General features: G+C 49.9%; 7 protein-coding genes across 7 annotated transcripts; 3 read left to right on the top strand and 4 right to left on the bottom strand.

Annotated features, from left to right (window-relative positions):
- Nucleotides 1-120: 120 nt before the first annotated feature.
- QC761_403950 (uncharacterized protein) lies at nt 121-5,161 on the bottom strand. Its single transcript, XM_062878686.1, has 4 exons — nt 3,406-5,161; nt 3,081-3,346; nt 2,145-3,027; nt 121-2,012 (listed from the first exon to the last, which is right to left on the bottom strand). Exons 1-2 carry the CDS (start codon nt 4,808-4,810, stop codon nt 3,231-3,233), a joined length of 1,521 nt encoding a protein of 506 aa, XP_062732142.1. The 5' UTR covers nt 4,811-5,161; the 3' UTR covers nt 121-2,012; nt 2,145-3,027; nt 3,081-3,230.
- Nucleotides 5,162-5,610: 449 nt separating this feature from the next.
- On the bottom strand, nt 5,611-6,756 carry QC761_403960 (uncharacterized protein; the record flags this gene model as incomplete). The annotated part of the gene is made up of 1 exon (XM_062878687.1): nt 5,611-6,756. One exon carries the CDS (start codon nt 6,754-6,756, stop codon nt 5,611-5,613), a length of 1,146 nt encoding a protein of 381 aa, XP_062732141.1.
- Nucleotides 6,757-8,411: 1,655 nt separating this feature from the next.
- On the top strand, nt 8,412-9,388 carry QC761_403970 (uncharacterized protein). The gene is made up of 2 exons (XM_062878688.1): nt 8,412-8,945; nt 9,024-9,388. Exons 1-2 carry the CDS (start codon nt 8,500-8,502, stop codon nt 9,223-9,225), a joined length of 648 nt encoding a protein of 215 aa, XP_062732140.1. The 5' UTR covers nt 8,412-8,499; the 3' UTR covers nt 9,226-9,388.
- A 3,100-nt stretch (nt 9,389-12,488) lies between these two features.
- On the top strand, nt 12,489-14,884 carry QC761_0064990 (uncharacterized protein; the record flags this gene model as incomplete). Its single annotated transcript, XM_062872633.1, has 2 exons — nt 12,489-12,821; nt 12,848-14,884. 2 exons carry the CDS (start codon nt 12,489-12,491, stop codon nt 14,882-14,884), a joined length of 2,370 nt encoding a protein of 789 aa, XP_062732139.1.
- A 1,877-nt stretch (nt 14,885-16,761) lies between these two features.
- Nucleotides 16,762-18,066, bottom strand: QC761_404010 (uncharacterized protein; the record flags this gene model as incomplete). The annotated part of the gene is made up of 3 exons (XM_062878689.1): nt 16,762-16,973; nt 17,030-17,282; nt 17,347-18,066. 3 exons carry the CDS (start codon nt 18,064-18,066, stop codon nt 16,783-16,785), a joined length of 1,164 nt encoding a protein of 387 aa, XP_062732138.1. The 3' UTR covers nt 16,762-16,782.
- A 430-nt stretch (nt 18,067-18,496) lies between these two features.
- On the bottom strand, nt 18,497-20,966 carry QC761_404020 (uncharacterized protein; the record flags this gene model as incomplete). Its single annotated transcript, XM_062878690.1, has 3 exons — nt 20,565-20,966; nt 18,920-20,502; nt 18,497-18,859 (listed from the first exon to the last, which is right to left on the bottom strand). The coding sequence occupies exons 1-3, from the start codon at nt 20,650-20,652 to the stop codon at nt 18,497-18,499; spliced, it is 2,034 nt and encodes a 677-aa protein (XP_062732137.1). The 5' UTR covers nt 20,653-20,966.
- QC761_404030 (uncharacterized protein) lies at nt 20,913-23,511 on the top strand. The gene is made up of 3 exons (XM_062878691.1): nt 20,913-21,696; nt 21,758-22,542; nt 22,612-23,511. Exons 1-3 carry the CDS (start codon nt 21,536-21,538, stop codon nt 23,379-23,381), a joined length of 1,716 nt encoding a protein of 571 aa, XP_062732136.1. The 5' UTR covers nt 20,913-21,535; the 3' UTR covers nt 23,382-23,511.
- The last annotated feature ends 701 nt before the right edge of the window (nt 23,512-24,212 follow it).

The following is a 24,212-nucleotide window of genomic DNA, read 5'->3' as shown; positions in this document are numbered from 1 at the left end:
TAAAATGCTACAAAGAAAGCCGAGAGCCTTCAGCACACCAATTATAGCTTTTAAGATCATATTTTCTCTATAATGTTGGTTGTGTACACACTCAGATTCAATTAACATCTAGAGATCTCTCATCTTTTATTCCTAGGTAGGCTATTCCAAGTCTAACTCATCAATAAAAGCCACAATTAACTGGAACATTGTCCAACCACTTCTTGATAAGAGGTTCAGTCTGTAACATCTGACCCAACTGAGGACCTGCTTCTACAAGACTGTCCTTTGACGGCAACACTTGATTCCAAAGATCACCACCTAAGTTTTTTTTTATTCCGAGCAGCACCTCTTTCCTCGCTGCGAGCCCCATTTCTGGATGCTGTATCCCGCCCAGCACTCCTCGTGCTTTTGCTGACCTCGCCCGTGGAGACTCTACCCTTAGGCTTCTTTTGGCTTTCACTTTGAGATGACACTGGACGCATCTTACATTTGGCATCTTGCTTCAAATCAGGCAAGGTATTTGGGGACCTGCTCCTCTGGTTCACGGGGGGCGGTAAATTGGCTGCTCTAGTATCTCGACTTGGTGTTGGCTTCTTCATCTGGCTTGAATGAACACCTCGAGGTTTTGGTGTATTCTTTCTGGATTTTTGTTTCTCACCGGCCGCTTTGTCGCTCCTGCCAGTGTCAGGTGTCACTTCGTGACTCGAAATCTTATTTGTGCACACATCCTGTCTGGCGACCTGTGGACTGTTCGACCGTTGTCTGTTGGTCCTGTTCTGGCTGGCGTCCTTCGTAGGTGCCTTGGATCTTCCACGGCGGCTATCGCTCTTTCCCAGTGACCAGTCATCATCTCTACGGTCTGGATATTTGAGATGGCTTTGGTCATTCTGTCGTTGACCTGAGTCTGGGGTTTTATTCCGACCACGGTCCTCGTGCTTCTGTGGAGATCGAACCTCAGACCTGCCTCGAGGCGGGCTCCGGCGTGGTTGCTGGTGTGGAGTGGTCTTTGACGCATTCTTTGTACCTTCATGTTGCTGGTCGACTTGAGGTAGCGCCTTAGCCTGTACCTCCTTTGCTAGTTCCTTCTCTTGAGCTGCAGACAAGTGGGCACCCGCCTTTTCTAACGCAGTCTTCATCTTCCTGAACGCTCTTTCATCCTTATCTCCCCTGGAACATTTTCCAGACAAAACATCCCAAGGCGTTCTTCCCTTGTCGTCCTGCTCCCTAACTAACCGCTCACTCAGCCTCTCTCTCACAATCTCGCTAACCAAAAACTCGGCCGCCTCAGGTGCTGCCCCCCAAGCAACCATGTGAAGAACATTCCTACCGCTCTTGTTGGCCTTACATAGGAGACTCTTCCATTCCTTTTTGTGGCATCTATAGCGCTGCACGGTTGACACTGTACTCATCGAAGTTGAAGGTCGACGGGGCAGTGTCGTCACCTCTTTTTCCTTGTGAATACAGGAAGCTTGTAGCTCGAGCGGCGAGTGTCTTGGCATCAGTAGGTTCGTCGTCCTCTGGCACTAGGCTTCTCTTGATAGCCTTCAGTGCTTTCACGTTGTTATTGTAGGCAGCGAGGTGCAGGAATGTTGATTGAGCACCTTTAGTGGTAAGCTTTGGATCAGCCCCCTCGTCGAGCAGAAAGCTAATAAAAGTAATTTTGTTGTCCGATTGATCGGGGTCACTATAAGCATTTTGTAGAGTAGTATATTAGGCAGTTGTCGCTTATCGACGCTCTTACCGTAAAGCAAAAGTGTCCTCACTAATGGTGGAACTCATCTGCAAATTGGCGTCCTGGACTCGGTGCGTGGGATGCTTTAATGAGTTTTTTAAGTTGGGATTCGATATTGAGGACAATGGCCTGTGTTTGGCAGGCTACGGCGCCTTTTTTTTGGACGTCACTTTGTAATTTGGAGGTCATTCTTTTTGTTTGGTCGGCCGTGTCTCTTGCTTGGCGAGAGATATGCTTGGTCTGGTAGGACATGTCTTTTATTTGGCGCGCGTCTTTGAGTGTTTAGGCGCCTATCTCCCTGTTTTGAGCACCCGATGTTAGCGGACGGTTGCCCTTGCATGATGTAGGCATGAAGTATCATATAACCAAGACCTCTCACTGGAATAGATGAAAGAAACAGTAACACTGGCCAGAAGAAAAAGCGACTTACGGGTGGATGTCCTCCACAACTAATCGCAGGTCTTTATCTCTCGACCGCAAATTGTCCCTCAACCTTTTCACCTCATCGAAGTCTAGAACTTGGAGGAGTTTACGGCTAGGACTTTTAAGAAGCTTATTTGACTTCTCCTCAGCTTCTGACAACGTCTTCTGACATCTTTCCAAACTGGTAATCAATCTTCGCTACAACTGCTCGGGGAAGGAGACCCAAATCACCCCTGAATAGATCCGCTCATAGACCTTTTTACATGTGCTTGTTTTCCCTGAGATACTTTTGATCTCTTTTGCGAGATCTTTAGCATCATCTCCCAGGCCGTTGTAGGTCAAAAAGGTCTGGTAGGCGAAGCTAGCAATAGAGGTAACCAGATCGAGTATGTTGTCAAAGGTACCAAAAGATTTGCAAAAAATAGTCCAAAATCAGAACTCAAGTGGTGATGTAGGAGGCTAATGTGCAAGGTATATGTGCCTCGACCAGGCTCATGTGGCCGTCTTCCCGCTAGCACTCGATGCATATGCATCTGCAATCCTACCGCCCAGTCAGCTGCATAGCCACATATCCGTTGAAGGCAGACCTTGAGGCTTATCCTCGATAAATATTGCAATGCTCTGGTTGGTCACCTGGTCCAGTTGGGCATTAACTGTTGGCGAAATATGCAGGTAATAGCACCGCCCCAGTTTACTGCACCAACAAGATGCTTGGCAAGAGCCGCAAGACAAGGCTCTAGAATAGAGAGAATCACCAGAGGTCTCCTTGAATTGGATGCAATAATGATGAGGTGGCTGAATTGACAAGTATCTCAGATGATAGCCAGACACCGGTCTCCCTGTGGCCCAAAACCCTCACAGAATCCGGCAAGTTCCAAAGTGTTGGCTTCCTATTAACGAATCAGCTATCACTGATCAATGCCAGACAATAAGGGAAACTCACTCCAAAATTCATGTTCCATAATGGTACATCTGCCCCGGAACTCTTCCTTGTCAGGCTGACACCCACCGATGCCCCAAGATTGAGACTACCCTGGAAGCCGTTCTGAAAGCCTCCACAAGCCGTGCAAGTAGCAGCTGCCCACCATGTTAGTTAAAGCCAATCGTGAATCAGCGTCTCTTGGGGAAGGGCAGACAAACAAGTGATTGTCTTTAAAGACGCAGACAAAGTTGGCGCTTTCGCAGTCAACTCAGCAGCAAAGCCCGTTTCTATAAGAGTATTAGCTAAGATAATATCTTTACAGCAGTGGAGAGAACTATTTACTTACCAACAACACTGACTTCCATCCCGATCGAGCCCTTAAGGAAAGCCGAAGCGCGAGCTTCAATATTTGCGTCCACCTTCAGGGGCTGCTCCTCAAACGTAATCTCCCAACCGCTCTTACTCATTCTGGCCTCATTCAAAAAGTCAAGCTTGGCAGTTGATCCCTTGGGCAGGCTAGCCGTGCCTCCCAGGGTGATGCCAAGACTCCCCTTCAGCTCACCAAGCTCAGCACCTAAAGAGATAGCCACTGTTGGGCCCACAGTGAGCACACCGGGGATAGCAATACCCGCAGGCGAGAACTCAAAGATCGGAATACTCTGTGACAAGGCAGGCCCGTTCAACACACTGCCTTGCGCCTTCAGAGCAACAATGGCAGTGGCCGCCAGCTCGTCGGACAAAGAGATCTCCACGTTGGCCTCGGATAGCTTGAACGCCTTGGCCGCGAACCTTGCCTCAATGCGCAATGACCCGGTCGTAAAGCAGCTAACACATGTAGCTAAAGCGTCGATTTGATCCCGAGAGAGCGAGATCGTCTTTGCCGTGAGATTCGACTCGAACGGAATCGAGAAATCGGGGTTAAAAGCTGGGTCGAACGGGTTCACCTCACCTAGCACAGGAACGGTAATAGCTGGAATCTCCTCGACCTTCTCCTTTACTTTCCCAATAACCTTATCGGCGGTCTCCTTAATCTTTTCTCCGACCTTAGTAAACCCATCTTTGATTTTGTTCCACGTATCCTTCAAGAACTGCCTCTTTTTAATCTCGCTGGGAGGGACCGCCGGCCGGCCGACGGTTAAGTCAAAAGTATGTGCCGCTTTCTTCCACGTTGTTTGCTCAACACTTAAGATAGCAGTTTCCTTCTCGTTATTATAGATCAGCCCAGTGACATTGTAGATGATACGCTCGGTGTTGCTGCCACAAGCGCCATCACCAACAAGCAGGAAGAAGTGGTTGTCAGGCTTCTTGTTGACCCACTGCCATATATCTTCCGCTTCGTTAAAGTCGGCTTCCTCGGAAAAGGTAAGCTTCAACTCGCCGTCGGTCTGGGGACAGCTGACTTGGGTGATGAGGTCGTCGATGAGCTCGAGGTTCACGAGATTTTCGTTTTCGCCGGCGGTTTCGATGCGAAGCTTGGCGATGGTGCCGTCCTCGCTAGACCAGTAAAGAGTCTCTTCGGACTTGAGCGAAAAGGCAGCTCGGAGCTCACGTCTGGTATTTACCGGGCGGGGGAAACGAATGGGCTTCAGGATGACAGTGTTGGGTTTTGCCAAGACTGTGTCTTCGATGGATGATGAGCTCACGTCGCGAGTGTCAATGATGGTGTTGGGCGAAACATATGGAATCGCGCTAGCAAAAGCAGAAATGCTGTGCGCCAAGGCAGCAGCGAAAGGAAGGTACAGGCGAACCATGGCTTGATGGTTGAAACAAAAGAATTGAAAGGGAAGGAACGACTGTGTATATCTTGAATGGAAGGAGGAAAGGATCGAGGGCGATGCTTTTCACAACACCATCATCCGACACTTGCAATGTTGAGATATCCCGATCTTACTCTAACTACACTGAAAGTAGGGCGGTGCCCAAGTATTAAGCTTATTTTTGACAACCGATCCTGTTTGTTTATCATGGGAGCTAAGCGCGCATCTCGGCGTACCCCTAAGTCGAGATGAAGAATCGAACGCTGCCCATCGGTTGGGCTGTGTGCAGCATGGATGTCAGGGTGCCATACCAGGGACGTTGGCCATCCACAGCGTTTATTTGCTGGTGATGCTAGATCCCCTGGATCTGATACGCCCTATGAGACGGGGCATCCAGGATTAGCGGGGCACAGTTTGCCCCCGACTCCTGGGAGCTGCTTGTTTCATCGCTATGATAGGCTGCCCTTTTTCATGTGACACACAACAGGGTCTTGTTCGCTGCAACCCAACCCCTGAGGCAGATCGCGATGGTAAGACTTTTTAGTTGTTTTCGGTACCTCAACCGGCAGGTGTCAAGAAGTTGACTGCCGTCCGATGTCACCAGGAGGCTCGAATTCTCCGAGTAAGGCTTGGACACGATCATTGACCATGATAAAAACACTTGGCCAGGCTTGGCTCATCGGAATTGAGGTATGCCCAAAGTTCATTCCCAATCATGTTCGGTACCTCTGTTGCGATTGCTACCTATCTACCTATCCTAACTGAGATCACTCTCTGTGCCAACTTTCCCTATCCTACAACTTCACCATCTTCTTTTCCTCCGGCACTCCGCCAAGCATCATCCAGGACCCAGTAAGGGATACCCACCCTTCCTCTTCTTTCTTTTGGTCTTCTCGCACCATAACAGGCACCCATCCCTGAGCCTCATCCTCGGAAAAGTCGAGGAAACCATCGTATTCACATCCACTATTCGATTCCACGCTCAACCCACAATCACTATCCGAACCCGGTAGCAAGAGCTCAGGTGGTTGCAAGTACGGAATCTCTTCCACCAACGGGGTTTTAAAGCTGACCCGTTTCTTAATCGTTTTCTTAACAGTCTTCTTCGGGGTGCGTCGTTGTACTGTTCTGATCGTATAAGCCGGCTCCTCACGAATAATATCCTCCATTCGCATTCCCTCACCCTCCTCGACAGTAGGAGCATTCCAACGTCTGTTTTCCCTCCACAAGTCACTGGGCAGGATTTGCTCTCCAAAGGCCAGTTCCTTGCCATCTTTCACAGGATCATCAAGCGTCACGACTCTCCCACTACCCCTAAATCGAGGTTCCTTTCTCCACACCTTTGCATTTCCTCTCTGCACCATTCTCCCACCCTGAAATCTTGCCTTCTCCGCCTGTCGCTGCTTAACTCGCTCTTTCTCTTCATCCTCCTCTTGCATAGCTCCTTTCATTTCCTCCGGCACACCCCGACAGTCAAACTTCAGCCACCAAGCCGTCTCCTTTACCGCCTTGTTCTCCCTTTCCTTCTCTCCTGTGAGTTTTGATGAACTTGAGCTGAGAGCCTTGACATCGCGTAAGTGGCCTTTCTTCGCGGCGCAATTGCTCGGCCAGGGGCTACCTAGAGGAAAGTCCTCGGAGACAACAAGGCGCTTGTGCGGTAAGAGGGCGAGCGTAGTATCTCGCTTGACTTGTGACTGATTGTCGTGTCTCCAATGTTCGCCACCGTTAACTGGGACTTCGGGACAGGGAGCTCGATGTAGGTATTGGTAATCAGGTAGCCAGTTCGTCAGAGTTGCTCGGTATGCTACGTAGCCGTTGGATAGGACCGTACGGGCTATGTAGGCATCTGCTTGAGGTTGTGAATTTTGATTATTGGTCCCTAATGCTAACTTTGCTGCGATCAGGGGTTGCCCCTTGGTGCCGAGGTGTGTTGTTGGCATGATTATTTAGAGTGTATGACTTGGTTATGTAATGGTGATTGTGTTGTTAGGACGAGATTAAAAAGTGCGTAGCTGATATGTTTCGACTGGTTCACAAAATGAGTTGAGTAAAATATGTCCAGCAAAGGAAAACAAAAGTCTATCATGGCTGTATATAACATCCTGTCAGGTCATCCGGAACTCGGAATCAACAGCACTTTCTCTTGTTTTTCAGGTTTTTCTACCGACCTGTTTTGCATCGCTTGATTTGCAGGTCACTGGAGATGGCCTTGTGGAGGTCATTCATTGGACTGGCAGAGCACAACTAGGTTGACTCCGAAGGGCGTCTTGTGTTAGTCACGCCGCATGGAATTTTTGGCCCTGGCCTCTTGGTGGCCTCTCTCTGGTCTGATTATCGCCAAGCTTTTCATAACAGTGGTGCGGCGTAGCAGATCTGGGGACATGCGGGTCGGGCCCGAACGAAGGTGCTGAGCTTTTAAAGGGTCACCTTGGAAGTCGCACCCCAACGCAACTGGTCTTAATGGGAGATCAGGCTTTGGACTAGCGCAGAGAGGTCGGGTTGATGGGCCGTTCAGGGAGGAAAGTGACATGGGGTACCTAGAATGCAAGAATTCTGAATATGAAGTTCGAAGACAAACTATAACCCGAAATCTATATATGACTCATTTTCCGACTTGAATATACCATCTTCTTTGATTGTGGTTGGTGAATTGTTCTTTTTACTCGGTCGCTGCTGGTGGTGGTACTTGGGGATTACTGGGAAGATAACTTGCAAGTAGTAAATGGGTTCCAAAAAGTCCCCCCTATGATAAATAGACAACAACCAACAACCCGAGGTACCCTTCTCGAACACCTCTCCCTAGCTTGCTATAAAAGCTTCATTACAAATTTGAAAGGCTGGGATGAAGACTTGAACTAAGGATGTCTAATACTTGGATAGTGGCCGGGAAAAGTTTAAACTAAGACTTTGTAATGCTTGGATTGTGGACAGAAAGGCTTAGACTATGCTTTTTAATGCTCGGATAGTGGATAGCAGAAACTAGGATGAGGGGTATTTATACTGCTTAGATAAGTAGAAAAGAAAAGCCAGAATACTACTAACCATTGAATCTGCGCCAACTATACCTATTTATTTACCTTAGGTATTTACCAGAATCAAGCGTTTTTAAGCCTGCTTTTCAGCTCGTTTCATCATTTAGATGCATTCACTGCTTTCAACATTTAGGATTCTACCGCTCAGGCCAGCTCTCCCAGAGGTCAGCCACAAGCTAGATTCGACTAAACACACTAGAAAAACTGCAATCCCAAACGAAGACCCTAGCCCTAACCCGTGAGGATTGAACTGAAGGGAATGGGCATTCCCACTTAAAAGACTACACCCAAAACCATATTCACGACTGGAATCAGAGCCGGAATCTCAGGTAGCGCCGAGACCCAGGGGTAGAATGTCTCATTTTGCATGCCCGATTTTAAACAAGACGCGTACAAAAGTATCGTTGACAAGATCCCACAGCGGGGGTGTGTAGTAAAAGGTGAAGTTGTCGGGGGGTACTGAGGGGTCAATCTCTTGGCATCTGGTGGAGGCTGGCCCGGCCCGCAGGTGACAGAGGGCAACACCTTGCAGAGCCGACCCCGCCTTTAACCTCATCCCGCGCCATCAACGACACCAAGAACGACACCGTTTCCGGACAACTCAACTGCGTAATTAACTCCTTTTACTTCCATAACCGCAAGCCTCTCACAATGCCTGGCTCTTCCCTTTGGCTTCTGCCTCCAGTGACGCATCCCCTCTACTCCATCCTCACGAAGCTCATCAGTTCGACCCTCCCCTCCAAGTGCCCCTCCGAAGCTGCATCATCTCCTAAAGTCAAACCGCATTTCTTCTCCCCCCACATGACCCTGACCAGTGATGTCCCTCCCTCTGTCTACGGGTCCGACCCACAAGCATGGCTCGACTCGATCCCTTTCCCTTCTGCCGAACACGTCAAGGTCCGTTTCGGCAAGGTGAAGAGTCAGGATGTTTTCTATAGGCGGTGTTACATATCTGTCGGGTACGAGGGCGTCAAAGACCTTGCGGGGGTTTCGAGGGCGAGGGGAGTGTTTGGGGAAGAGGACGAACGGGGCGAGAAGACGAAGGAATGGTTGGAGTGGTGGAGGAAGCAGTTTGGGCCGCATGTTAGCTTGATGTAGTAAGTGTTCATCGCTTGTTTTGGTCTTTTTTGCATAGAAGTAGCGAATGGCTGACATGCATGCCGTGTGGGAAACAGCGGTGATGTACCGATTACTGAGGAGAAAATGAGAGAGGTAAGTCGAATAATTGTGGATGCCGGGGTCGCTTTGCCGGATGATGGACAGGCTGCGAGCGGAGAGAGAGGAATGTACGATGGCTGGGATGGTGGTATGGTATGGCTGGTTCCATCGGATGGGCCGATTCAGGAGTGGAAGCCAATCGCAGTGATAGAATTATAGTACGAGTGTAGAAGCTCAGCTGGGGAAGTGGACGATTCATCTAATATGGGATCTAAAGAAATCTTTGTACAGGGCTATCCACGATAGCTCTAATCACTGTCTCTTGTCATATCCAAGTCTTTCCTTATCTACACATCTAACTTCCCGGGTTTCTCACCTTTCCAATTGCTACTATTTAGTAAATACAAACATGCTTCGTGTACGATGGCACGATCGAATCGCTATCCTCTCTAAACGAGAATAATATCTCAGTAAGTTCTGCCTACGGACCGACGTATAGTTAACTTATCCGGTAAAAGGAATATATCTGGCATGCTGAATAACTACGCACTTATGCGTTTGTAGTGGTTAATGGGAAGTTCCTTGCAGCGCGATTTTGGTGTTAGGTATATGCAGACCGCCTGCCCAACTGCACTAGGGATTCAAGCATGCTTGGAGATTTGTCTATGGGGTGGTTTTGGAGCGGTGGGCGGGCGGGATGCTGTAAGCGAGATGGAAAGGAAAGCACAAAAGCAGTGAGTGTGGTGTGGCATTGTCAGAGATGAGCTGGTTTGAATAGTTCAAAACTAAGGACCGTATATCTCTCCATAAGGATTAGCTGATATAGGTAGCTGTGGAACAGCAAAAACGAACGCAAGGGACTCTGCCCGAACAGGTAAAAAGAGAGTGCTACAAGACTCCCTGTGCTGCTTCAGAGCTAAATAGAATGTCCTGATTAAGTCGTACATCTCCGTGATCCCCCAATGGAGTCACACATGCTGGCGAGTCCAGGTACATATATATTATCATGTTTGAGATGTCAGCCGGATCTACGTTGTGCAGCACATACATGTTCGATTGGCCTACATGCCACAGATTAACAGGAACCAAGTATGCACTTGGGTTTGCACCTGCATACGTATCCAATCTATGGTTATTTTGAATGGCGGTTCAAAGCCTGGAAACGATGCTTCCATGCGTAGGTATCTAGTTCAATTAGTGGTGGAATGGCTGGTTTTGTAGGTTACCAATTCAGAGCCATCTGTGCCACATTTGGCGCAGTGTCACCTTAGTCACATGCCATCATTTTAATGACTGAAGATGAGATAAAACGGCCCTCGATTTGACTTGGCTCATCTCATGTATGGGCTCACCTCATTGACCACCTGGCCATCAACAAAATCCTGATCGCGCACCGAATCCTCCACTCCAGTGTTTTCAAGGTTCTTTTTTGGTCATGATTCCTCATTTCTTGGCCAGGTAGATATACTAAGGTACTCAGTATTTCAAAGCCTACAATGCTTGGTTTACATCGATATTGGTGTTTTTCGATGTTGAACTCTGGCGAGCGGATTGCTGGCGCGCAGCTCGTGGTATCCGGCATCGGATCCCCGCTTATAAAAATAGACGTTAGTGCCCTTAGTAACCCATATGGTCGGGTCTATAAAATCTATCTAATTCATGGTAAACAGTGGTTGCACGGGGATTCCATCTGCTTCTCAACAGTTATTTTCCACATCCTCCAAGTACTCCAGAGCTTCCAGGATGCATGGGTTTAGGAGCGTCGAGCCAAGAGTAAAAGGTACTACGGATCCCTTACCCGTGTGGTAACAATGGTTTCTCCCGCGCTTCCCCGGTCAAAGCTGAACCAAAACGTCCCTTGCGCTAGGTTGGATGACAAGGAAGTGGACCACATATGGATGTGGCCCAGGTAGGTTTAAACTACCCAAGCCATCTACCTACATTAAACCCTCCACAACCCTGGACCTCCGAAAGCCCCCCGATATTAACACATACTTTATATTCCACCCACAGAGACCAAAAATGAAGCTTTTCTTTAACTCTTGTTTGCTCTAGGTACCCATTAATAACCAAAACCGAGGAGGATGTTAAAAATGCCTAGAAAGATATTACTGCTAATATAAGCTAGCGAAAAGCGCTTAACAAGTACGGGATTTACGTTCCACCCTAAAGTACTATATTAATAGTATTTTACTAAAGAAGCTTACCTATAAAACCTAATAGCGACTTTTTACAGTTAAAAATACTTTATTATTTAATAAATCCTTTATTAGAAAAGCTTTAACTACGCTCTTATTTATCTTGTAAAATTCGGTCTTTTTCTTCGCCGGTAAACTCTAAGGGCCCACGGCCACGACGGTCGGAGCGCGGGGTCAACGGCGAATTGCAGGCGTATTCGACTTACCTGAGCGACGCTCCGGTACCTTAGCAATAGCTTCGTAAGTGAATTTTGCGTCCCGGGGATGAAACTAGATCTGGGGTGCACCAGCTGAGCAACCAGGTATCCCCGCCCCCAAGCTCTGGTGAAATGGTATCTCTGGTGACCTGCCAAAGGGTCGCCTAGGCACTGTAGGCAGGATGTCAGCTAGACTGGCTCTCAGGGCAAGCCATAAACAAGCTCAATGAGCCAGAGCTCGACAAGATCCAGACGGAATTCATGCACGCAGTGGAGGAAGTGGAAAGCAGGAAAACTTTGGTGAGGGGCAGCTTCCCTCTGGCAAGAACAATGAAGGAGAGCTGGCATTCGGGAGCAAGCTCGCTGTATACTCTAGTGTTATGTACTAGCTAGTTTGGAAACATATTTATCCCCGATTTCCAGTTATGGCGGATAGGGCACTAGCAGAAGCTATATTGTCGGGATGCTGGCGCCAAGATTCTACCCAAGTTATTCAAGACAAGGCCGATGAGGTAAAGAAGTACAAGCAGCTGGTGGCGTCTTTATTCACTTCTCATTCTGCTCCAGAAGTAACACCAGGTTATCAACTGCCACAAACAAAGCAGAGTGCCCGTCTCTTCCCACCCTTCTGCCAGGTTATGAAAAGGGGAGGAAGGGGAAAAAGGGAATGTTCGGAGGGGTTTAGCTGGCACCCAAGGGGGGTGGTTGATAGCACAGATAATGATGGACGGATGAGGGGGCGGCAGGAGCAGGGATTGGTGAAACAACTAGAAATGCTAGCTGAGAATGGATCCAAAAGATGTGAGTATTTTATCCACGTTGGTGACGAGGGTTGGAAAGGATGGACAAGCGGTAGCTCGGAACTTGCCGGTTCTGCCGCGCGTGTCAGAAACAATTCCGGGTGCACGTTCCTTCGGCAACGTCACACTTTCGAATCCAAACAATCGTTCCACTGTCAAGAACGCCTTTTTTTACACATTCGGAATGGCCGACGAGCTTGCGAGACTACGAGAGGCTCTTGCGCAAGCTAAGCGCCAGGCCTCGGAGCAACAACGCCTGCGCGAAGAAGCGGAGAATCGCGCCTTCGATGAGCAACGCCGACGAGAAGAGGAGCAACGCCGACGAGAAGAGGAGCAACGCCGTCGAGAAGAGGAGCAACGCCGACGAGAAGAGGAGCAACGCCTGCGCGAAGAAGCCGAGAATCGCGCCTTCGATGAGCAACGCCGACGAGAAGAGGAGCAGCGCCGACGAGAAGAGGAGCAACGCCGACGGGAAGAGGAGCAACGCCGACGAGAAGAGGAGCAACGCCGACGAGAAGAGGAGCAACGCCGACGAGAAGAGGAGCAACGCCGACGCGAAAAAGCTGAAGAGGTTGCAAGAAAGTCACAGCTACAAGCACTGGAGGGTTATCTTGAGACCTGTCACTCTCTCAGTCTTGCTATCCAGGTCGTCACCGACCGTTCTCTGACCACCCAAGGTGACACGACCAATCCCGTCGGCCGTCTTTACCCCCAACGAATCGCTGAATGGCACGACTTTCCAGCAAGGCAAGAGGAAATATGGGAACGGCTCTCCATCCCGTCCTTCGCCGATAACCCTGTGTTCCCATCCCAACACCAGATGGCCTATGTTGAGTCTTTGATCAACCCCATCAGCAGCGAGCAAGGCCTTCGCTCCTTCGAGCGCGACACTGTCGAGAATGCAGCACAGAAGCTGTTTGCTGCAGTATCCGAAAACACGCAGCTCCGAGACTCCCTTGGCCTACAGGGAACCGTGATGTTCGAGAGCCACACGAATCTCGGCACCGTTGACGACACACTTTCCAAGCCTCTCGAGCGCATGTCCCTTGCCGGGAGCGGTGCCACAGATACAGCCATCACAACGACCGCAGCGATCCGAAAACCGCGCCGCGGCGCGAAAGGGAAAGGCAACCGAGCGGACCAGTTTTGCATATACAGGACGGCAGACGGCGCCAACATCCCGGCGATGGCCATCGAGTACAAGGCGCCACACAAGCTAAGCCAGGATGAAATTGTTACCGGGTTGGCGTCTGATATCCAACCGAGACGAGATGTGATCAACAAGGACTGCGAGGGCTTTGCCCTCGCGTCGAGGGCGCTCGCCGCCGCTGTCGTTACCCAACTCTTCTCCTACATGGTCGGCAAGGGCATGCAGTATGGATACGTCTGTACGGGACAAGTCTTCGTCTTTCTCTATATTCCAGACGATCCCGCCACGGTCTTCTACCACGTGTGCGTGCCGAATTTGGATGTGATCGAGGACGACGAGAACAGACTTCATCGCACGGCTGTCGCGCAGGTCTTCGCCTTCATACTCCAGGCCCTCCTTACGCCACCGCCCCCACAATCCTGGCACGACGCCGCTGAACGACTTGACATTTGGGACGTGGAGTTCGAAGATGTGCTGAGCAAAATCCCAGTGACAGTTCGCAAGGACAAAGAACACGCTTCCCCGTACAAGCCTCAGCGCTGGCGCGGCTTTACTCGCTCGCCAATTCGGACTCGATTAAGTTGCAAGCAGGCCAGCATCGAGTCCGGTCTACCACATGAGGACGATGATGAACCGCCACCCCCTTCACCGACGGCGGATCGGTTGACTCGTCCTGGCAGGAAACCTGCGACATCAGGCGCCTCTAGCGGCGCGGTCGCCACATCGGACGACGCAAGCTCTGGAAAAGGAGGAGGTGGCGGAAGGGGAAGGCGGCCAGACATACAAGACCGAGCGTACTGCACCCATCAGTGCCTTGTTGGGCTTGCACTTGGCGGCCCGATAGACCCGTCCTGCCCGAACGCCCCTTATCATAAACCAGGCCACATTAGCCGCGTCGACTTTCTGCATCTTCTTCGTGCACAGCTGGCCCGTGACCGCGGCCGTGACGCCAACTCCGCACCGCTGTACCTAGCGGGAGCTGTCGGGTCGCTCTTCAAGGTCCGACTGTCCACCCATGGTTACACACTTGTTGCCAAGGGCGTCGAGTCAGCAAATCGTGGCCGCCTACAGAATGAGGAGAACATTTACAATCAGCTCTCTGTTATCCAGGGGAGGCACGTTCCGGTATGTCTCGGTCTAATAGACCTGGTCCTCCCATACTACTGCGATGGCCGTGTTTCCGAGCACTTCCTGCTGCTTAGTTGGGCTGGGCAGCCACTGTCCAAATGCGTCGACCGGGTTGACAAGGTGGCTGCCGTCAACGCAATCGCCATCGCCTATACCGAACTTCATCGGCTCCGAGTTTTACACTGCGATGCGGAATTACGCAACATCATGTACAACCGAAATATTATGGTCGTTGACTTCGAGAGAGCAGAGATCTGCAGTCGCCAACCTCTTGGCCCGCTCAGCCCTAACGGCCAAAACCGGAAGAGGAAGAGGGAACTACTGCAGAAGCAAGGCAAGAATCCTTTCACAAAAGAACTACAAAAGGTTGTTAAAGACATCTCGGGATGTTTCGGGCAAAGTTGAGATCGCAGCGCTGGCGAAATGAGCGCAGCCCAACGAGCCGATCCAGGGGTCCACTGTAGCTTGTCAGGTTCGGAAACGGAGAGAATTAGGGCCAGTGATTGGTTAGGCCGTGCTGGATTGAGATGATTCGTTCCCTATATCAATATTACTCTGATAGGAGATGTCGACAAACCAGGCAGGAAGTGATAGCAAGTTATCTTGACAGACGTGCCGAATATTTAATCTCGCCGGTATTATCTTTCCGTGTCACCTGCTGAACTTCTTCTCTACATTATGATCTCCCTAGATTGGGGATCCCGAAAGCAAGAAACAGGTAATTCGCAGGTAGAGCACAGTCAGCTACAACACTGTGCCACCTCGGCGGTTGAGATATGTATCCACTACAATGGACCGGGTAAAGACATTGGACTAACTGAGTTTGACAGCTGGAATTACGAGGGTGATAACAAACTGGCAGACCTACAAAAGGGCATGTATCTGATGAAGGAGATTTCATCAATAGGACAAAGAAGAAATTCACGCCTTATTACCAGCTATTAGTCCCATGGGTCAATAGACTACGGAGGAAGGTGTTTCTGAGCGGTGAGAGGTGGAGGAAGCCACAACCAAACCTGTATTTCGAGATGAGGAAGATCCTTTCCGAAGCCCGGAAGGACCCAAACGTGGTGGCGGATCTTAACGTGGGCGAATATGTCTCACCACCGAGCAGAAAGTAGCTGGCGCAGACACCGTAACAGAACCGCTCGACGTGGTCACGGTCAGGTATGGGAGTTAATGTGCTTGATTGTGAAGCCACCAGCATTTTCTCTCGGCTCGGTGGTCATGGCAACAAGCGTCGTACGTCATCACGAAACCGTAGTGGTATGAGTGGAGCGCTGTAGACGTCCTCATCGATCGGTTTGCCTTCGAGGATGCGCTTTGGAAAGGAGCGGTCGTGGAGTAGGAGTAAGTCCGGAGTAGGTATTCGCGGGTGCCGTCGGGTAGCGTGGAGACAACCGGAGCGGTAGTTTGTGCATCAACGAGTGCGGCGGGGGCGTATATTTGTGGAGGGCTTATTATTTCGGGTTCTAGGTAGTACTTCAAGTTGGGCCCAGCTGGCTGAGGTGTCGGGCAAGAGTCAGGTCGCAACAGAGACAAACGCGGAATGACCACAATAGTAAAGCGGATGTGATGCAGACGATTGAGAGTGTTCTATAAATCTGGCTAGATGGGTTACTGTAAGCAGTGCGATCGGTGCTTTGAGAGTGCAAGAATGCTGGAGCAGCGCCTCGAGACATCGAGCCGTCACACCATCTACGTCCATTACGTGCAGACGACAACATCAACACGGACAATGTCATGAGGGTTCTCCCTCTTTGGGACCCAGGCATCGCCTCCCAGGGACGACGAGCCCTTTGAAATGCTGATGAGTTTTCTAGCCGAGTATGATCATTTCGCTCTCGTCGTTCTTCCGTCTTTGCAACTTGCAAGAGCTAACAATATTCTGACTAGGTTCTACTCTAAAGGGGAATACTCAGACTTGTGATATCTTCGGATTGGATATTGATGCTCATCGCACTTGTTGTGGGCGCAGCTTCGGGCTGGTGCGGCGCTGTCCCTATTGACGGCTACCACCAATTGGACGATTCGCATTTTAACAAAATTGTAGATTGCTACCAGAGGCAAAGAGGCTCGATTGATGGGTTTGGCGGTTATCAAACCTTAGCCCCCAATCGATGACCTTCCATGTTCTGGATGCTGGCGTGGCGACAGGTGGGGGCCAGTTGGTGCCTGCCCCGACAGAAATTGTCAACAGGATGGAACAAATCAAGGAAGGTGCTACCAATTAATGCATTGGGTTATCGTGGAGCTAAAGAAGTTCTTGACTAAAGCATCCCTCAAGCCTGGTTATCCGCCCCTCATTCATGAAGATCGGCACAACCTTTTGGCGGAAACTGAACAACAGTCTTGATCATCTCGGCGACCTTCGTATTGTTAACCGCGTTAATGTACTTGATCTTTCTCAACCCATGCGGCATCAGTGCTGCCTGGTACGGGCGGATATACCCGTAAAAGGGCGAGTGGTACGATGTATCAACATCAACATAAACTATCGCCGAATCAGCAAACCCTTGTTCTTTCCAAAATCGGATTGGGAAACCGTACCTTCCACTTCATCCAACACAACCGCTTCACGATCAACCATCACAGCCGCGGCAGTCTCATCCCAAAACGGCAGATAAGTAGGCTGGTTCGCCCTGACCAATCTACTCAAGGGGTTGTCATTTACCGCCACCAACTCATTAAGAAACGCCTGATTCGGTATCACCCCATTAGCAGAATTAGCCACAAGCGTGATATTCGGAAAGTCAGACATAAGCGCAATCTTGGTTGCTTCAGGGTCCACGATAAAGTTGATCTATCCCCCACCCGCAGCATGTCAGTGTCAAGTCTTAGTCTAACATGTTTCAGCACTTACTCACATCCGAGACCAAGTCCGCCCTCAACACATCCCATATAGCCTGCTCCATAAACCTATCCACATACCCTCCCATAATATACAACCCAGCTGTGTTCTTCGCGAAGTCCTCATCAAGCCTCACCGCCAGCGCGACATTCGTCAGGGCCCCTGCCGAGAATATGCTTACCTGCCCTGGATTCTCCCTCACGGCCTTGACCATAAACTCCGCTGCTGAGCCCTCGGCGAAGCTCACATTGGGGTATCCATAATATCCTTTGGTAGTAAAAGCTTCTTTCACCACTCTTCGTGGGTCACCAGAGGTAGGATCATTTCCCAATTTCTCATTGGTGGTGTTCTCCTTCGCAAAGACACCCTTCCACGGTAACTCACCGTGGAGGAGCTCATAGGTTTGAAAGGTATGTGCTGTTTGCAGAAGCGGGTAGTCAGACCCCTTGTAAACAGGGATGCAAGACGACAAGGAGGCAATCTCGAGAGAGGCGAGAGCGTGAAGGCCGGTTTGGAGTGCCCAGGAGTTGGCTGTGTCGGAGGCTAAGCCGAGGACAGTGTAGTTGTAGTATAAAGGGAGCAGGAAAGCGATGAACGCGGTGGGGTTCCAGTCGTTGTCGAGGATTATCTTTGGTTGGCTGGTGGTTGATCTTGGGCTGGTGTTCTGAAGTGAAGAGCCAGGGAACAATAGCAAGCCAAGGACGAAAAACAAAAAGGGGTATCGGGGCCTGGACATTTTGACTGAGATGATTGTATAAGGCGGTTGTCAAGTCGGTGCAATGGAGACGGATACATATTTTAGTGCAAAGAAGATGCTGAGTGAAGGGAGTCAGGTGGTGAGATATTTCTGGTTCGTGAGACGATAAGCACGAGTGCGAGGCTGATGTGCATGAAAGAGCGAGGTAAGCAGCCCTTCGAAACCGATGAGGCACCTAATCAAGAAAAGAATGACGAGAATGCGATGGCGAGTAGGCTTGAAAGAAGAAATTCTTATCTGCGTTGAGCTGCAGGTTAGCTGAGTCAGTTTCCCTGATTCTCTTGCATCTGCATGGGGAACGGGCCGAAGTGACTACCCCCAATAACCGCTAGGGCTAGCAACGCTAGGCAGGTAAACAACCGAATGCAATAATGCTATTAGTCTATCGAAAATGCGAATGTCTATGATGCTACTCCTCAAGAACTGGTACTATGTCAAAAGGCCGGTCACTCCTGATAATGTAAATCTCACCAATCAGGACGGCACAGCCCACACTCATGGCAATCGCAATGATCGGAAGATTTACCCGCGCAAAGTCAAGTCGCCTGACGTGAATATGCTTCTTGGCTAGAATATCACGCCAGAGTAACCCGGCGAGAGAGGCACTGATGGCCGTGCTGAAAGCCCCGTAATTAACGCCAAGGGCCATGCTGTAGATCGTAGCGTAGTACGTTCGTTCACTGATGGGAATCCCGCTGGCATCATGAAGCCTGAGCCATGATTGGATAATGCGTGATAATAGGATGGTAGTTCCAATGTTGGTACCCGAAAACTGTTGGATTTCAAGTCAGTAAAGCAAAACGAAATTGCAGCTAAGCAGGTAATCACATACGTTGCAGAGAATGACCGACAGAAAGCCCATGCCTCCTATGGCACCAACTGTTCCGGTCTTGTTCACCCAGTGATCCCATCCCTTGGCGAAGACCTCTACCCAACCTTTCGTGACCAGCGCTTGAACCAGAATGAACATTGCAAATGCAAAAGGGATCAACGCATAGGGTAGGTGAGAGAGAACCGCGGTAGCGGTGGGGAAGGTCTCTTGTGACCATCTGTATGCATCTCTGGCAACTGACGAAAGTGTTCGTTGGTCTGAATTGTTGGTCTTGGTCGCGGCTTCGGTCGGTGGTGTATCTTTCTCCAGAGAAGCTTCCTTCTTCTCATCGACTGTAGTGCTTTGGGATTTGACGATTTCTGAATCACTTCCAATGCCGGAAACGTCGTTCCCGGTGACGCTTACCACTTGATCCCCACCCTGGGAAGCGGCGAGTTCCAGTTCTTCCCTCTGAAGACGTGCCTGCTCCGCTTTTGCTTCTTCAACTTGTTTTCGACCTTCCCGAGCAATCTCACGTGTTTCATGGCGATGAAGCCAGCCAAATGCCAAGTCCCACACGAGCATGATGAAAGCCGCTGGTAATGTCACCCAGTATACTTGCAGGACAACGCCCTCTGGAAGGTTTTGTGACGCAGCATTAAGAGACAAAACTGAGACCAGAGCCAATGCCATGATGGCTGCCCCGAATCCCGCACCACGCTTGTCAAGAAAAGGATTCATGATCTCTTCCAGAGACAAAAGCTTTCCTTGCTCCCCTGGCTCATCCTCCTGTTGTTCTGCCGTTCCCCTCGCATTGGGAATGTTGGGGTTTACTGGCTTTTTGCCCCTTGCATCTTCCGGAAGCTCGTGCATTTTGATCTCGACAGGGATCAGAGATTCGCTGGCGAAGACGATATACAGCAAGAAGGGGAAGAGCACGATAGCTGTGATGATCACAGGGACCACCATATTGGCCGTGTAGTAGATGAAGCGTATTTTGAAAGCGCCAGCCAAGACCAAATTTGTTGGATTGGACGACACGAGGATAGCAGAGGCAATATTGGCCACGGCAAACTGAGTATATATCCAGGCCCTAGGGTGAACAATGTTGCTCGAAACGCGCGTCATGTAGGCCAAGAAAGCTGTCCCAGACAAGATGATGGGATCGTTGCCAACAAAGCTGCCTATGCCGAAAAAGAAGAGGTACAGGTAGAAGAACAGACGATGTCCGACCTTCCCGCCCCATTGCAGCACCCTGAAGGCCAGATATCGAATAAGCCCTGATGCGTCGATGGATATGGCGATATAGGCGAGGGTGATGAAAAAGACCATGATATCGATAGGGTGGATATGGTCCGCTCCAACGGTTCCATCCTTGACCTCCTTGCCACCGATGGCTTTTATGGCCAGCAGAAAAAGATCGGCAATCACAGGTGCCGTCACAATATTCATTGAGAACCGTAACCGCACCCATGGTGAGCTTGTCCCCTGAGTCTTGTTGCGGGGCGAGATGATGCGCATGGAGCTTAGCGCCCCTAGAAAACCGTTGTAAAGCCACCGAGGAATGCAGAAGGGAATATGAAACGGGAATAGAACCACAACATCTATTTAGAGTTGAGTTAGCTGGTGACCTTGCCAGAATACTATGAACGGTATATACACTTACTGGTAATGACGAACACAATGAGTGTGACAATTGACCGCCATTCACTGATGTCACGGTTGCCGCTACTCGAGTCCGTCGTGGTCGCCATGTTGCCAGCGCAATGGGTTCAACGGTCACGACACTTGCGGCATGCCAAAATGGCAGAAAGAAGATCAGGATCAATCATAGAAGATCAAGGAACATATCGAACATATCTTGTGATAGCCAGAGGCTCAGAGTCGAGGTTTGTCTGCGGGGCAGTGGAGAGTGGAGGCACGTGGAAAGTTGAGTGGCTGATATTTTATTCGCCCGCTAGAAATCGGCTTGGCGCTGGCTTAGCCCTGTGAGATTGCAACTACCAGTCACCCAGTGGCTTCTGACCTCGTCTTTTCCGACACCGTCCACAAAAGAGACCGAGAATCAACCTGGAAGCATCGCCGAATGCCACATTGGGAACCGATAGACCAGGAACGCTAATGTAGGCACAGCCACCATGCGGGGCAATCCTTTCCAGCAACTATCTCGAGCCCCCACAATACCATATGTTCATTCATTCAGTGATCTTCGGGCACGGCCACATGGAGATATTGACTGGCTCGTCCTCTCATAGGCACAAGCCCAAACTGGCATGAGGACACGTGAGGAACCAGACAGCCCTGCTTTGCGGGAATAGCAGGCGCATCGCGATATGACGCTGCGATGCTGTATTGTGCTACCACACCGAGACAGCGGTACACACGATCCTGTTCCCCCGCCTTGTCTACTGCCGACCTCTTCTGATCACCGATGTCCTTAAAGGAGTCAAGTCCGACATTTCGACCATGAGGCTCTGTCAACACCACCTGCATAACAAGCGCACACGTTTCCCCGGATGGCGCTATCATCTTGCGTCTTCTTTTTATTCTATCTCCTTCTGCCATTTCAGCCGCTCTTGATCTGCCTTGATGTTTCGCTTCTCTTAGACGAGCTTATTTTTCCGGCACTGCAAGGACATGCCCGCGCTTCCGCTACTTTCACACGCCTATGACCTTGTTGCCCGCAATAGCACCGCTGAAGTTGTCCTGCCAGCACTTGCAGCTGCAGTAAACACCCCCGCCAAGGTGGTGTGTTCATGGCCCGTCTCTGGTCAATATGGACCTGGTAGTAGAGTCTTGTACGTGGTCTGTTCGGCAACTATACTAGAATACCGTGCTAACACTTACATCTCCTTTCAGATACTATGTTCTTGTTGCAGCTTGTGTGCTTGCTAGGAAGACGGAATGGCTTCGAAATGCTTGCTTGGCCGCAGCCTTGATCTTCCCTGCCGTTGCTGCAGTCCACGGAGTAGCTTTGGCGGCATTGCATGTTCCCAACGCCGTTGATATGGACATATATGGCGCTTTCCAGTTCTGCTCTATTGGCATTCTAACAGCCCCCATCACGGTTAGACTGTCAACTACATATTTCAACAACCCTGGTCGGAATACCATATTCCTTTGGGCAGGCATCATCCTCGTTGGCCTGTTGGCTTTGACTGTTGAGTTCTTCCGGACCGAGGCGGTGCCATGTGATACCGACGAGTCACTTTTTATTTACGGCGAAAGTTTATGCGGTCTGGTATGCTCTATTGAAGACGGGCCCTTTTCACCGATGCGACAAGGTTCGGCAGACGAGATATATGTTATTCCCGAGCCTTTCATCATGACGTTTGGCACCGCCACGCTATTCTGCGCCGCCTGTTGCATTCCTGCCATCCTTTCGATGGTATCGATGTGGGACAAGATACTTAAAGTGAACTGGCAAGAGCGGTTTGGAGAGACATATCTGGATCAGCCAGAAACGGGAACCAACGGCGCTACCCCTGAGAGGATGAATAAGGTCAACAATATCATCAGGGGGTTTCTAAGCGTCGTGGAAATTCCGGTGTTCGGAGCAGCTGTCATTGCAATTCTTGTCGTGGGGGAGTTGAATTTCTGGAGCGCCCCAGTCAATTGGCAAACAGAACCCATGGCCAACGTTGGTATGCAGTCGTTATTCCATCCACTGTCCATTCCAATTCACCGGTCTTATTACTAACATTTCTGGCCAGGTCAATGGGCGCCGATTGTGGCATCGGCCTTTGCTGCCTGTGGTTCGCTTTATATGCTACTGGCAGAAGACATGGTTGCTGCAGCGAGCCCTACCCCAGCTCACTGCAACTGCTCACACCATCATGACGAGTCTGATGCACAAACCGGACTTGGCATCAGCCATTCGGGACCCAGGCGTATCAGCGAAGACAAATCGGACGGACCCCGTCGTCCCGATGCGGGCCGGAGCAAGATAGCAAAAGGACTGAGCGCCATCGGTCACATACTCGGCACCGCGGATCTCAAGAGCTTCGACGATTCGGAGTTCCAGGATGTTGCGGCGAGCAAATATCCGACTACGCCAGGAGAAGAAATTCGGAACCGGAATCTGAGGCACCTTGAGGATAGATACAACATGGCTCGTCCAGAAGACGATGAGCGCGGACGTCGACGCTCAAGAGCAAACAGTTTCACAGGGAGCGTCACGGGTTTCACAAAGCCCAGCCCGCCGTCGTCATCGAGGGCTCTGTCGCCAAACCCTGTATCGTTGCAGCTTTCGCCAGGAGGCCCGTCCAGGCCGGATCTCAACAGCGGAACCTCCCACAGAGCTTCTCACGACTCCGGCCCTCGCCACAACGACGATGCCGACACGACGTCCCCATCAGCGAAGCCTGGATTGTCCCTCACTATTCAACCAAGCGGTTTCAACTCACCGTCGATTGTCGTCTCTGCGGAAAATGAGCCTGTGGGAATCTTGCCACCGCCTCCTGTACACAAACCTCCATCATAGATTGTGGCTAGAGATTCAACACGGCCAACAAGCAGTGGAATGAAATTATGAGATCATGATAGAACTTTTTGGCTTTACACAGTACACGGCATGGCTTAGAGGAATACCAAGTGATAGTCTAGCGTTTTGGAATATAGTCTTAATTATACTCTCTCCTTCTTAGCTGATATAAGCTCTTAAAGTAGCTTTTAATATCTAGAAATCCGAGCTTTTGATATTCAAGACTCGAGTCTTTAATTTCTAGAACCTGACCTTGAATATTAATGAAGAAATAAAAAGCCTAGGGCTTGCAACCCTTCAAGGCATGTCAGTACGAGAATTGTCTTGTCTCAGGCAGAAGTGCCCTTCGTCTTATTGTAGGTCAGAGGTTCAGCTTACAAGTGAACCAAAACGATTTTATCTCACTGATTACTCTGATTCACACCGCATTCTCATACACCTCTTGAGGTAGGGAATTATGTGATGAAAGGCGTGTTTACGAAACATTAGATCCGCGAACAACATCCAATACCCATCTTCTTAGATATATATCAAGCAAAACACTGCATATGCTGGGTTCAAGTTCAGATTTCTCCGTGTCTTTTATGGAGGGCAAGAATGATGGCGAGGAGGGTGAAAATAGCCATCATTCCTCTATTTGTCTGTTAGATGATATTCAACCAAGCTTCTGATCCTACCCACTCTTCAAGTATTACAGTAACTTCATCTACACTTCTTTCTCATTGGTCTAAGCTCTTACAGTCTATAGTTCAAGCTTAGTTCCCGTTACTATAAGCTATTAAAGTCTAGAATCCGGACTTCGAGTATCCATGATCTCATGTTTCATATTTA

The sequence above is a fragment of the Podospora bellae-mahoneyi genome, chromosome 4 (genome assembly GCF_035222275.1).
Source record: "Podospora bellae-mahoneyi strain CBS 112042 chromosome 4, whole genome shotgun sequence".
NCBI classification, from domain to species: domain Eukaryota; kingdom Fungi; phylum Ascomycota; class Sordariomycetes; order Sordariales; family Podosporaceae; genus Podospora; species Podospora bellae-mahoneyi.
Note: the sequence above shows the minus strand (reverse complement) of the source record. Positions and strands in the feature narration are given on the sequence as shown.